This window comes from Vanacampus margaritifer, chromosome 1, assembly GCF_051991255.1.
Source record: "Vanacampus margaritifer isolate UIUO_Vmar chromosome 1, RoL_Vmar_1.0, whole genome shotgun sequence".
Classification (NCBI taxonomy): Eukaryota; Metazoa; Chordata; class Actinopteri; order Syngnathiformes; family Syngnathidae; genus Vanacampus; species Vanacampus margaritifer.
Window position 1 is genome coordinate 12815789 of NC_135432.1, and position 14216 is coordinate 12830004.

The window sequence follows — 14216 nt, forward strand, 5'->3', positions numbered from 1 at the left end:
AGACATAGTCTCTCCAGCGTGTCCTGGGTCGTCCCCGGGGCCTCCTGCCAGTGGGACATGCTCGGAACACCTCTCCAGGGAAGCATCCAGTTGAGGTGGCTCGGGCATCAGATGCTCACTGGGAGCATCAGATGCCCGAGCCCCCCCAACTGGCTCCTTTCAATATGGAGGACTAGCGGCTCGACCCTGAGTCCCTCCCCGATGACCGAGCTTCTCACCCTATCTCTAAGGGAGAGCCCGGACACCCTGCGGAGGAAACTCATTTCGGCCGCTTGTATCCAGAATCTTGTTTTTCCGGTCACGACCCACAGCTCGAGACCACAGGTGAGGGTAGGAACGTAAATTAGCCAGTAAATCGAGAGCTTTGCCTTTTGGCTCAGCTCCTTCTTCAACACATCGGACCGATACAGAGTCCACATCACTAAAGGCTTGAAGGCGAGCGTCTGGTGGCCAGGCCTTCACCCATCGGGCCCAGCCGGGCATAGCCCGAAAAGGCAACGTGGGTCCCCCTTCCTATGGGCTCACCACTTGTAGGAGGGGCCAAACGAGTCCGGTGTGTAGCGAGCTGGTTGGCAGCTAAAGGCGGGAACTTTGGTGGTCCGATCCCCGGCTACAGAAGCTAGCTCTTAGGGCGCACTCACACTAGGGTCATTTCTTCCGTACTGTACTGAAGCCAGATTGCCCCCACTCCCCTGTCCCCTTCCAACCCGCACTCACATATTCTAACCAAGTTGCCTCAGAAATATACGTGATGACGTAGTGACACAGTCGTGCTGCCTGAATGGTCGCTCGTTTAATACGTCACACGTGACGTCGCGGTTACGTTTCGCGCTCCGACTACTCGCCGCGGCTGTGCGCATGTGCGGCCAACAGTACCGTTCTCTGGCCCACCTCTCCCAATCGTGCTAAACTGGGGATCTGAACCGTACTCAGGAGTGGATCGATTGCGCTCACACTACCTATTGAATCTGGACTTTAGCAGCAAGCGTGCATGGGGCACGGTATAATGAGCTCCATTCATGTTGTTAAAGGGGCACGGGGTAATAATTTGGTGTTTTACTGGAAGCTGCTAACAAGACGCGTGCATGAAGGTAGCAATGGCGTTTTTAAAAACTTTGAATCTTAGTAAAACTAAACATGGAGATTAAACTTGTGGGCAGTAAATGGAGAAACCTCAGGATTGTTTTATGTCACAAAATATATTTTTGGTAATGTTATGAATATATATTACAAATGTAGTGGTTGGTGCTATTCAGTATTACAAAGATATGCAGGTAGATACAAAAAAACAATTAAGAAAAAGGTTGAACAATCATATTAAATTACTGAAAAACAAACATGATGGGTACTTAGAATTGACCCTTGGGGGACACGATATGGAAGAAAAAAAATCTGTCAATTGACTACCTAAAGAAAAGATATGTATAGCCTTAAATTTGAGAGGTTCATTTTCAATGGTGGACACAAAAAAAGATCTTAAGAGAGAACTTCTTGATTATCATGTCAACATAAGTAGTTGGTCTCTGAAGAAACTTCTTTGAAATTGAATAAATGACTGAAGTTAAAGACTTGTCCTCATTTTTGTTGACTTCCTGTAGAGTTGAATGGACGGCATGTATTTACTTTAGATGAATTCTGCTCTACTGTGAGTTATCAATAAGAAAAATAAAGAAATATCTTTTTGAAAGGCTTTATTCATTTCATATAATACTGACACATACTTAATAGCGGCTAACAGGCGTTTAAAAACACAGATATTAAAACCATTTGAGCATCACTTCACATTTAGCCCCACTGAATCCATGGACCGCTTTTTACATGTATACCAATAACACTTACATGATATCAGTCTAAACTCAAAAAAATGTCCCGTTAAAAAATAAACATGTGGAAAACCACAAACTATTCAAGGTAAATTATTTCTACGAAGGTGACATTTTCAGAGCTTTGACGGAGAGGTTCCATTATTGGAAAACATTTTGACAGATTTGAATGTTTCATAATGGGTGTTCAAATTTATGAAAGGTACATAATCCTTTTTTTTGTTTTTTATTAACGTTTTCTTTCTAAAATCCAAAGCCCAATAATTCCCTGTGTATATACGGAACACCACTTAGTCATAGAAGAGGTTTGAATAACATAGCTCGCTGGAGGGAAAATGTCTGTTGCCCAGTAGTTTTCAGTTCGTAGTTCACTTTTTGAAACTGCTGTTTCAGAAAGGATGTCGTGTCGCCAAGACACCGCACGAGCTTGGGTCGGTTGGCCGACATAAAAGTCCTGGCTTTTCAGCCGCCATTCCTCGGACTTCCTCAGAGAAATGGAACAAAATCTTCACTCAAGTCCATCAGAGTACATTTGCACTGTGCTTGCAGGTCCATTGTGCTGCAAAAAAACATTGTAGCCGCCACAGTTCTTGTCTTCTTGAACTATCGGGTCACCTAACAAACAAAGACAAAAGAAGAGGGTCAAAATCCAGAATTTAATTAATTTTTTTTTTTTCTGGAAATCTCAGTATTGTTCATTCGGTAATTTTACAGATTTGACATGTCATCATCATTGCTCTCCTTTTTTTTTTTTTTTTTTTATGCGGGTGATTATGTGTGTGCGTCCGTGCGTGCGAGTGTGTGTGTATTCATTAGTTCACCTAAAACCTATTAAAAAAATCCCGTACCGTTCACCTAAACCGAACACTTCCAGCCAGAGTCGTGAGGCCGTCAGGAGACCCGAGGAAGGACCAAAGAAAAGAAAGGAAAGTGAAAATCCAGAAATTTAAAGAAAAGCTTTGCGAGTTGCACGATTGGAATTACCGCTGGCACGTATCACTTCGCAGCTGTGAATAATACAGGACCGAGCAGTGCAGCAGTCATCTCTTTGAAAATAATGGAAAGTGATGCTTGTTGTAGGAGCAACAAGCACGCGGCCGGCCAGCATGCTCTCTTCTGGCGCACGACTAAACAAGACGCAGCTGGCGTAATGGCGGCGTCTCGCTCTCAGCACCTGGCGTGCTGCCACGCCATTTAGTGTGTTAGTGGAGACCGCTGCTGCTACAAGTATAATCAGGAGATCTCTTTACAACCTTTACCTTCCCATCTTCCATTGTTCTTTGTCCGTCCACATGCTTTTAAGCCATTTCCAGCTTTTAGGAGAATGCCTACCAGCTAATGTCACAAATGATTGTATACAGGGCTGTAACACATCAGGCTTTTCGTGTCATCTTGTCTCGGTTCCCATTCATGACATTGTTCCCGCTGGCTTTCCCTTTTAACACCAACACAGGCTGGCCCTCCTGTACTTCCTCTTGTGGGAGTTAGTCTTTTGTCCGCCAGGTGCCAAGCGTCGAAGGCCAGCCATCGCAGAGAGAGCACAGAAAAAAGCGTTTTTCTCCCAGCTGCCAGCTGGAATGGGTCTAGTGTATCTGGGCTGGCTCTGTGGCTTCAGGGCTTCCTCACTGCTGGGGCCCGCTCCCATTGACTTCAGACATCTCGTCCCGTGGCTGATCAAAGAGTCTACGGGCATTTGTTGACACGCCAGGGCACTCCGCACACGCACACCGCTGTATCGCTCAGCTTGCTATCGTTTTAGGTACCGTGTCCCTTTAGGGGATCATCTATTTGTGTGTAATATGCCTGTAGGTGTTCTGATTATACTGAGCAGACTACAAGTGTTGGAGGTGTGCAAGTGGACAATTCTGTACTGTTTCCAAGCTTTGCATGTTACCTCACAGCGCTTAAAACAAGCCACTTTGCAAGCATAATAGATCATGTATCAGTTGCTGTTTTGTCTGCAAATAAATACAGGTTAACAGAACCAGACATTAAAGCAAAATCTTTATTGTAAATTAGCGACAGACCAATGTTTTTTCGGGGCTGACACTGATTATTAGTAGTCAAGGAGGCCAATAATGGATATTTGGAGCTAATGTTAACTTAACACTAAAAGGGAAAATATTGGCGTCAATATGTTAAAAAATAAAAACTCCAACTTTAAGCATATGTTTGTTAAACAACTTTTCAGATTTGCAAATTAGGTTTTTTTTTATTGTAGAAAATAGACATCTTCATTTTAAAATTAAAAAAAAAAAAGTTATAGGGAGGTCCCAGGGTCATCAGCATGTTTTAAAAATTAAATAGCTCCTTAATATTTTCCAAACTTTGAAAATATCTGAGATGTTAAATTTTTAATTACTTAATTTCAAACAATAAACAGAAGGTGCAGAGAGTTCCCTGAGTCAGCAGCATCACTTATAACATTAACTAAAAAGTTTGAAATTGATCTATTATTGGCTGCGGGGGGGAAACAAATAACGATATTCGTCAAAATCCTGAAAATTCAGTGCTGATAATCGGGCTGTAAAACTGTAATATCAACATAAGGACACCAATTTGCTCTAACATACCATAAATGTATAAAAGTATTTACTAGTGTTGTTCCGATAACGGTTTCATGAGAAGCCCCAATACTGCATACAAAAAGTGCAACATCTCGTGTCTTGCTCTTGCACGACATTCACTGATGTGTGACATGTAAAAACCCAACAACTAGGTATCGACATCGGCCGATACTGCAATACTGCGTTTCGGAATCAGAAGCCAGAAAACGGTATCGGAACAACACTAGTATTGATCACCATAACACCCTTTTTTTTGTCTTCCCAAACTGTTTCCACATATATTGAAAATGGTACGTATCTTGCTAAGATAAAACATTAGGATTCAAGTAAAACTTCAGGGTCATGACCAGCGAAGGGTTGACTAATTCAGAAACTGTAGCATCTTGAACTTATATTTTATTACAGACGCTCCCCTACTTACGAACATTCGAGTTACGAACAACGGTACATACGAACATGTCTGCGCGCATGTCAAAAAATGTTCGGAAAGAGATGCTGTAAGTTAGATTTATTATTGCGCACCTTTTTCCGAGTACTGTAGTGCTTCTTTCCGCCGCTAATACCGACGCTTGGCGCTGTGAGAGCTCACCCAGCATTGGAGGCTCAGCAACGTGTCGAGGAGGAGGAAGAAGAAGAAACGCCTGTCGCTCATAGATAAAGCCATCGGACTCTTCGAGCAGCAAGACCCAAATATTGAACGTTGCACAAAGGTTGCAAATCAATTGAATGATGCCATACAGTGCTACCGCATCATTTATGATGAAAAAAGAAGAAAACTGTGCAATTGTAGTTAGATCGCTTTCTTTCGGCCAGTTTCTAGTAAATCCTCCAAGGAAGATACTCATCAACCCTCATCTTCTTCTCCGCGACCCTCAACTTCTTCCTACATTGAAGTTACGGAGGAGGAAATAACTTTTGAAGCCCATTCCAGCGACGACGAAGAACCTCTCATGATATAAAATCCTCCTCTTCCTCCTCCTCCTCCTCCATCAAATCCTTAAGCATCGAGTACATCTTCCAAAAGTAAGTTAAACTTCATTTTATTTATCTTATTACGTACATGTACATACTGTGTGTGTCTCTCGCTCTCTCTCTAACATACGTAGTACAGTACTGTACGTATTCTCTTTAAACATAAATTATAATACAAAATATAGCACTGAAGCAACTTACGAACAAATTCACCTTACGAACTATCGCTCGGAACGTAACTCGTTCGTAAGTTGGAGAGCGTCTGTACTCCTAAAATTCCATATTTATAGGCGTATTTAAAAGCAACAGAGGTTAACCTATGTGGTGTACCAAGACACACAATGCAGAAGAAGAACACCAGAACACCGTTTGTCCGGGTGGCGCTCACAGCAGCCCAATTGAACAATACAGTCAGGCATGTCCTAATACTTCCGTCCATTTTGTGCATCTTGCAATCTGCATTTTCTCTTTAATGATGCCCACGCAGAATGTGATTTAATTGCATATTGTGCTCAATGACAGCTCAGTGGCTTGGCAGCAAGGCAACGTCTGGCTGCTCATCCATACGATATTATTTGGCATTGATCGAGCTGTCTTCTGTCGCCTCCCTTTCTCCTCCCTTTGCCCTCCTCCTCTCCTCCTCGTCTCTGCTCTCAGCCAGGGATGAAGCCAAGGACCGAGGGTGCCAAAACCTCCTTTGTATTCCTGCCTGCGCCGTGATGCAGGGCACAAGCTCAAGCTCCCTGTCAGCTGACCAGGTGCAATGTTCTTGTTTTCAACTGTTTCCTTTACTGCTTTATCTTCCTCCCACCTCCGTCCTCAGTATTCCTCTCGAGTCTCCACTTATTTTTTTTCTATTTGGCTTTCTCTTTCCTTTTACAGCTCTCATCATGTCTGCCTCTCATCTTTAGCTCTCTCCAGTCCATCGTCAATTTCAATTTACGAGCAGGTCTTAATGGGAGTATAAGAATGTGTGTGGTGATATCGATCAGGATGCCCGTGTATCGTGACCTCGGCCGAGCGCGCAACGAGGAGGGAAAAAAAACAAGGCTTTTCATCATCTGGCAAATGCATCATTTAACACAAAAAGTGCACACAGACATTTAGTGCTTGCACACGCAAATCATTGATTAAAGACTTGAATGTAACCAATTGAAAATAATTGTGCTTTTTCCAACTAAGTTAATCAATGATAGAAACATGTCTGAAACTCTGTTTTCTATCATATTGTACAGAACTTTACAAATCAAATCATTTTGTCTGTGACATTTTGTATTGTTCAGAGGTGGGCATTCCATCAATATTGACGGAAGATGTGTCCGTCAATGACAGTCACCCGTTTTGTTGATGATCTGTTGGTCCGTACCAACAGACCTTCTCAGTCTGTCAATGAGGGACGCCCACTTCCACTTCTTTCCTGGGATTGTCGCCGACCTACTCTTTTACTCCTGCAGTAAACAAGTAAATGTACACTTAGCGAGTATGCTAACTTCCTCGCACACCATTCTCCAAATCTTCTCTCTTCTGACTCTGCCCGTGTCTTAGAGCTCGGGTGACTACAGACTATGATAGTAATGTTTTCTTCCTTTTGCTACGTTTATGCAAGCATTCGTTTTGTGCTCGTTGGTCTACTTTGGATCAGGCACATTGTTAGACAGGTGCTTTGGTGCACCATTTTACGTCAGGCAGGTCATTGAACAGCTAAGGGGTCCAGAAAAGTGGAAGTGTTGAGTAATATTTGCATGCACATACTATTTGTGACGACATTAATGAGGGAAAGAATAGTTAACAAAAAACAATTTCAAGCAGAAAATAGTGGTGACAAATTGTAATTTAGCATGACAGAATGGTGGTTAACATGACGTTGATGGATTGACGATTACAATTTGGTTCGGCTTGAATTATTGACGGATTGACAGGTGTCCTAATTGTTGACGATTAAGATTAATTGATGTGCCCACCTCTGTTTGCTAAGCTAATGAAACTTCATTAAGGCAAAGCTACGTGGTTGTTTTAATGCAAAAGTGTCATTTTCATTACAAACTCTTTATTTGAAAAATTGTTCATCTGACAAACTGCTGCTTGTCGTGAATTGACGTGACTTGACATGAGTTCACTGCCACAATCTGCCTAACGATGGCTTTTATCCTAAAAAACTCAGGTCACTTGTATCTACTGTTTTTGACATCGTCACCAAGAAAAAGCTGCTTTGAAACAACAACTGCAGTTTAATCAAAACAACATAAACATACCCTTAGTTAAATATGAACATGGTTGGTTAAAGAGAGAAGTAGTCTCATCCACTTTGCTATGGGTGACTAGAGTGAAAACACAGGGAGGGAATTTTTAATCAGCCTGATGTCCAAAAGACAGGTCCTCTGAGTGTTTTTGAAAGCGTGAGATGGCTGCAAGCGATGCATCGTGTACTCACTTTTCTTTTTTTTTATATAAACCAAAAAGGAGCACTCTCCCTCCTTCGGCCACGCCTCCAATCAATTATTAAGGTAGAAAACAAAAGTCTGCGCCTCGCCATGAATAATGGAAGATGAATAGGCAGAGAGCAGCATGGAGGTTAGGAACGGAGGTGTGCGGTGACGAGAGGTGAGTTTCACTCAAACGCCTCGGTGTGACGGACGGTTTCAACTCAAGACCAGACGCTGGGCTCAATGCATTATGTACAGGCGCTGTTCACGCTCACACAAGGACCACGCGGGGAAGACGAACACACACGTGCACAAATTGCACTTAGGGTGTAACACGCAGGTGGGAGCACCCGTGAGGAACGCAAGGTGAGCAGTTTATGCATCCAGGTGGAACGCGTGCCAATGAGGTGCGAGGAGAGTCTTGTTCCTGATGCCCTTGTTTTTCCTCAATGTTTGATGTTCCAATCGGGATGGAGGGACAACAACTAAACGAGAGAGTAGTCAAGAAATGAGAAGATGTGGGGAAAACAGGGAGGATTGAGACAAATAATGTAGGTAGGAAGCTAGAAGACAGTCAGTTGTGGAAGTGGGGTGAAGAGTCTTGCTTGTACCAGTTGGGCAGCAAAATGTTAACTGAAGTCCAAAATTTGAATGTACACTTCAGAAATAAACTTTTTCTGGTCATTCATTTTCTATAAGATCTTCCGCATACTTCCATATTGCATAATGGTAAAAAATATAATATAGCATATTACTTTATGAATTATTCTATTTACTGTCATTTTATGATATTTTAATATTAAGGCCAATAGCCAGAGAAGCGTGTTTGTTTTGCTGATTCAGACACAGGATCTGTTTTTTGAACTGCAGATTTGTGACAAAATTTCTCCCAACAACCCCCCCACCTTTTTTATTTATTTATGGTTTTATTATTTTCTTACATCAGTTCTAAGTACTTTCGTTAGACTCAGTATCATAAGGTGATTTTTTTATTATTATTATTTATTTATTTATTTTTTTTTTAACTCAAATAACTCGGTGGTTGACTGGTTAAGCACGTCTGCCTCCCAGTGCAGAGGACGTGAGATCAAGTCCGGGCTTCGGTCTTCCTGGGCGGAGTTTGCATGTTCTCCCCGTGCTTGCGTGAGTTTCCTCCGGGTACTCCGGTTTCCTCCCACATTCCAAAGACATGCATGGCAGGTTAATTGGACCTCCAAATTGTCCATAGGTGTGATTGTGAGTATGGTTGTTCGTCTCTGTGTGCCCTGCGATTGGCTGGCAAGCAGTTCAGGGTGTACCCCGCCTACTGCCCGAAGCCAGCTGGGGTAGGCTCCAGCGCCCCCAGCGACCCTTGTGAGGACAAGCGGTTAAGAAAATGGATGGTTGGATGGAAATCGCGACTGCCACCTGTTGCCGAAAAATGAAACTGCATTTTCCCTTCTTCACATACACAATGCACACGATGCCACATCCACAGATAGAGGGCGGGAAATTTGAAGCCCAATTTTGTCTGAAAACTATTGACCAGAGTCTCGCGAGTACCCATTGTGAACTTCTAAGGTGTTAATCTACTAATTTAAAAAAAATTCAATCATAAATGGTCAAATAAAAAGGCTATTGTAAAAATATTTTGGCCAAATTGTTGCAGAGAGCAGCTTTAATATGCATCATAAAGCCTTAATATTGTACACACAGCTTTAGTACTAAATGCAGCATAGATAGAAAACTGGGATTTCATGATCTGGAACTGGTTGTTTATTTTTATTTTTGTTATCACGTTTTTTTTTTTTGTCTGTTCTGATCTATGTTTTGTTATGTTGTCCTTGATTGTCTCCCTTTGTCTCGTCAAGCTGTATCATGTCCACCTGTGCTTGTCCGTTCTGTCAGCCACGTGTGCCTTGTCAAGGTGTCTCTCATTGTCTAATTAGTGAGTGTGTATTTAGGCCGCGTCCACACGAAAGCCTGTTTCAGTCCACAAAGCGGCGGGCGTTTCGGAGCTTGAAATTGATCTATTTTGGAACCGGTCTCCAGAATAGAAAGATTTCAAAACGCGCCCTGTCTGTTCCAATGTGGACATTATATGCGGGATACTCCTCCAGTTTGATGACGTATGCTCCAATTCTCGCGTGACTGCGCGCGAATCGCCAGTCTGTCAACAATGGCGGATAGCCGTGTCGTAGTCATTAGGCGCAACCTCCTTAGCTTTTACAGCAAAATATTTTGCGTGATGTTGTTGTACTGGAATCACCTGCCATTGTCACTTCTCCCGTGTTCGTCTCACTGATCTGTATATACTAATGGATAGCCGATAGCCCATGCACGCCCGTGCTAGCCGTTGAAGCGAAAGGGCAGCCATCTTACTCTTCCCATCTCGCGAGCAGACTACTGCATAAACGATACGTACAGATTAGACATGTACAGCTCGTAGGCTTATATATTTATATATTTATATAGGTCTACATATTTTGATACTATAAATGTATAGGATCATATGCTGAAAAATGTTTCTTAGGAGGAGTAATATGGTAATATTTTGTTCAGTCTTACTTCGGCTTGTGTTCTTGGACTGATTTTGTTGTACTTTGTTTTGAAGTAAATATTCTGTTTCAATTTAATTATAACTGTTTTGAGTTAGTTATAACTGTTTAGAATTGGACAAAATTGCTTTGATTTACTCAGTATAGTTTTGTGTGAGAATTCAAATGATGTGAGGGGGTTGGTTTTCTCTTTGTTCTCTCCTGAGAACATAAGGTGGAGGACAAGCGAAAGTGTAAATTAGACCCTTTGTTTATAAGCTCCTCAGAGTCTCTCTCCCCAGTCTCTTCTGTAAACAACGTCAACCCTTATCTGATTATCTGTGTTGCATCATGTGATTACAGCGGGAAGAAAAGAAGGAGGTACCATGTGACTCTGGGAGGGACTTTTGTAGGACAAAGGATATTACCCACAAGCGGAGCGGGAAACGACACAGTTGAGAATCAAAGATGGCGCGGGTGGCGGCCAATCTCAGCTGTCCACAAATTTGTGTAATAAAATCCTTAGGTAATGCCTGAATTCACTGATCTCATTGTATGTTTTGATAATCAACATCATGAACACGGAAAAGTAAGTATTCGTCTTACTACAGTTTACTTTCCCATTTTTGTAGAATTAAACACCATTTTGAGCTTTTTTTTTTTTACCATTGCCCCCTTGCCCTGCACATGGCTCCACCTTCTCTCAACCCCACCGAACCTGACAAATGTAAAGCTACATAAATTGTCACCTGTGAATTTCATCTGGCAAGGAGTTAGTGTTTAGCACCTGTTGTAACATTTTTATTTATTATTTAAAATTTTTTTTTGCTCTGCAGCACCTATTCTCTGGACCAGCGTGACTGCATCATTTTAGTCCACCTACGATATCCCTAGATTTGCATACAAACATATTACAAAGATCATTCTGGGAGGAGAACAAACAATTAGTTATGGTCATGAATGGCAGTCAGCAAACCAAACGTAGGAGAGAGAGAGAGAGAGAGAGAGAGAAAATAAATAAATACTGTGTGATATGCTCACCTTGGTAGTCTTGACTTTGTTGCCGGTGCTGCAGCTCCATCCTGTGAGGTCCGGAAGAACCTTACACTCCTCACTTTCCATACATGGCTCCATCTGACACCACCACTTCTGGGCAACAATGGAGGCTGGTGAAAAAGTTATGAAATAGATATATTTTTTTACCCTACTTAATATGAATGCAAACTGATTCATTGATGATTTTGCAAGAAATAAAGTTTTATAATGGAGAACTACTGTAATACAGTCTCCATATATACAGTGGTGCTTTCGCATCTGATTACTCATGCAACGCCCTTAAGCTTTACATGTCTCATTTAAAATTTTAATATGTTCCTCTATGGCAAAGACTCGAGGAGTGTTTTTTTTTTTATCCTATTTTACTTGGTAGTAAAAGCATTGGTGCATTGTATTATGTTGAATTTATATTCAAACTACACGTATAGATTTTTAGCCCCAATTTTGTTACGCTCTGTGCGTGTTTTTTATTTATGATCCTTGTCTGTGTAGCTTTTATGGGTACTATAGTGTCATGCGAATTTAATCAGTACACAGGGGATCATTTGCATATTCAATTCAAGTCGAAACGAATCCAAAAGGACAAAACTGGAGGCAAGATACGCATCAGACATCTGAGATGCGTCGTGATCTTTCGAGGTTGCGAGCAGATTTGTGTGCCGCACATCACATCAGATAAAAATGAATCTATGCCTTTAGCGGACATCACAAAGAAAATCTCTCAAAAAGACACATCAAGAGCAATCGGTTTTAAGTTCACGGTCAGTGTGCATAATATGTCGTCAATAAAGGAATAATGGATCCAATTTCAATGAGCACGTCGCTGTAAATCACAGGTAATTGCGGGATTAGCATTTAACTTGCAAAACAGCTGTTGCTCAGTATGTTTCGCTAAAAGCAGTGAATCCACTGGCAACATTCCCAGGAGAGTCGTGACACTTTGAGAGTTACTGATTCTTACAGAGAAGCTTTGCATTTGACTATTCTTGATAATCAGATGTTTCTTTCACGCTACAGCCCATCTCTATCGCCTGGGAAGAGACCGAAGCATTAAAAAACGAGACAGACAGACTTTTATCGTATCTTCATCATTTCGCCTCATTGAGGATGTTACACGCCCGCAAGCAGTTTAGGAGTTCAGTGGTAAATAAAATTGATGGATCCATTACTTTTACTTTCAGTTTTTTTTTCCTGATTGGAATTGATTTAACATTGTTATATTTTTACTACCTTTTTATGTATGCTATATATTGCTCATTCTTTCTATATTCATTCTCACTTAATGGCCTCAAGTCATAACATCAGGTCATAAAGTAAGGTATGCTTTTGTATATATACTGTATGTGTAGCAGTGACGTGCGGTCAGGATAGGCAAGGTAGGCACTGCCTACCTCAGGCTGAAATGAAAGTTGAAACCGTTTGCCTTTTTCTATTTATTTTAATTATTTATTTCATTTCAGAAAGCCTACACTACCTATAGGTTTAAAAGTGACAACATTTGGTGATTTTTCATACCTCAATTAAAAACGACTCATTACTTTGTCTGGCCTGCAGGCAAAAATGCTGCAAAAATTACCCTCCTGAAGGCAAACCCCTGTTTTTCCCAGCCATGTCCGGGAAGTAGCGATGTGTGTTCGCGCATGCGTAGTCAGTTTTCCAGTAGAAAAGTCCTTTACGCAAATAGGCAGATCGCTACGCTGCCTTTTTTACGTCGCTATATTATTCCTATGCAAACGTACGTACATTCGTGAATTCAAAACACACTTAGTGCACAGGAAAAACAATTTTTTTTGAAGGATGGGAGACCAATGCCTTAACTATCATATCTTCAGCAAAGTAAGGGACAAAGAATTATTCGTACTTTTCACAAAGAATGGTGCAAAAGGAAAAATTGGCTTTGTGGATGTGTTTCGATTAACTGGCTGTTTCACTTTACATGGTGTTTGGCATTGCTATTGCTAGCTTGATTTTGTGAGGAATTAGGCTGTTTTACAGGAAGATATTCACTTCATTACATGCTTTCCGAGCGGAAATTGTCCCGTTTGCCGTTGTGCAGCAAATGGGAGGCAGAGTGCACTGCAATGTTTACTATAGGTGGCAGACGGTGGCTCTGAACTTTAGCTGAGTGGCAAGTGTTGAGCTGCCGCACCGGAGGCAATGGGTACGAATCCCACTCAAAGTAAAAAAAAATAAGATTGCGCAACAAGACTTCAAAAGAGAGTCATATTTTTTGTTTTATTTTCTACCCATACAGAGGAGGCATATGTTAAAAAAAAAGTATCTCGAGTTCAAGCTGAATGTCCTCTTTTTGGGAAATGAAAATATGGTCACCCTAGGATACGTTGTACACAAATTTGTAAGTGGTGTGTGCGTCTCAATTTGCAACTGCCTGCCTACCCAAACCTCGAGCGCACTGCACGTCACTGATGTAGAGGTATTTTCTTTCAGGGTTTCAACTTTCATTTAACGGGGAAGTCAACCCAAAATACCCAAATATTTTCTTCCTCCTGTGGGGGTGTAATAAAAAAAAATATGGAAAAGCACTGATTTAATGTTTAACACCTAGTAATGTAAATTCAGATATTTGTTTCTATATAAATTACAAATGCTTGAAGATAATTGCTGAAATGTGCACCGATACGAAACTATGTATCAGTCAATTAAAAAACACCATTTAACTGTTTTTCACCAATTCAGATTTTTTTTGGGGGGGGGGGGGGGCTGAAGCAGTGCTCCATGATGCAGTTTGGAGAAAGGCATGAGTAGTTTCATCTGTTTGCATTATTGGCTCTCCAGATTAATTGCGAGTTGAGACAATGTCTTTATTGATTTATTTACATATATATATGCTTGGCAATT

General features: G+C 41.4%; 1 protein-coding gene across 1 annotated transcript in view; it reads right to left on the reverse strand.

Annotated features, from left to right (window-relative positions):
• Window positions 1-1684: 1684 nt before the first annotated feature.
• LOC144035011 (chemokine-like protein TAFA-2) overlaps window positions 1685-14216 on the reverse strand; it is an 86832-nt gene continuing 74300 nt past the window's right edge. The window contains exons 4-5 of the mRNA XM_077544307.1: window positions 11343-11467; window positions 1685-2438 (exon numbers count right to left, since the gene is read on the reverse strand). Of these exons, the coding sequence (XP_077400433.1) occupies window positions 2427-2438; window positions 11343-11467 (137 nt within the window). The 3' untranslated portion in view covers window positions 1685-2426. The remainder of the gene's footprint in view (window positions 2439-11342; window positions 11468-14216) is intronic.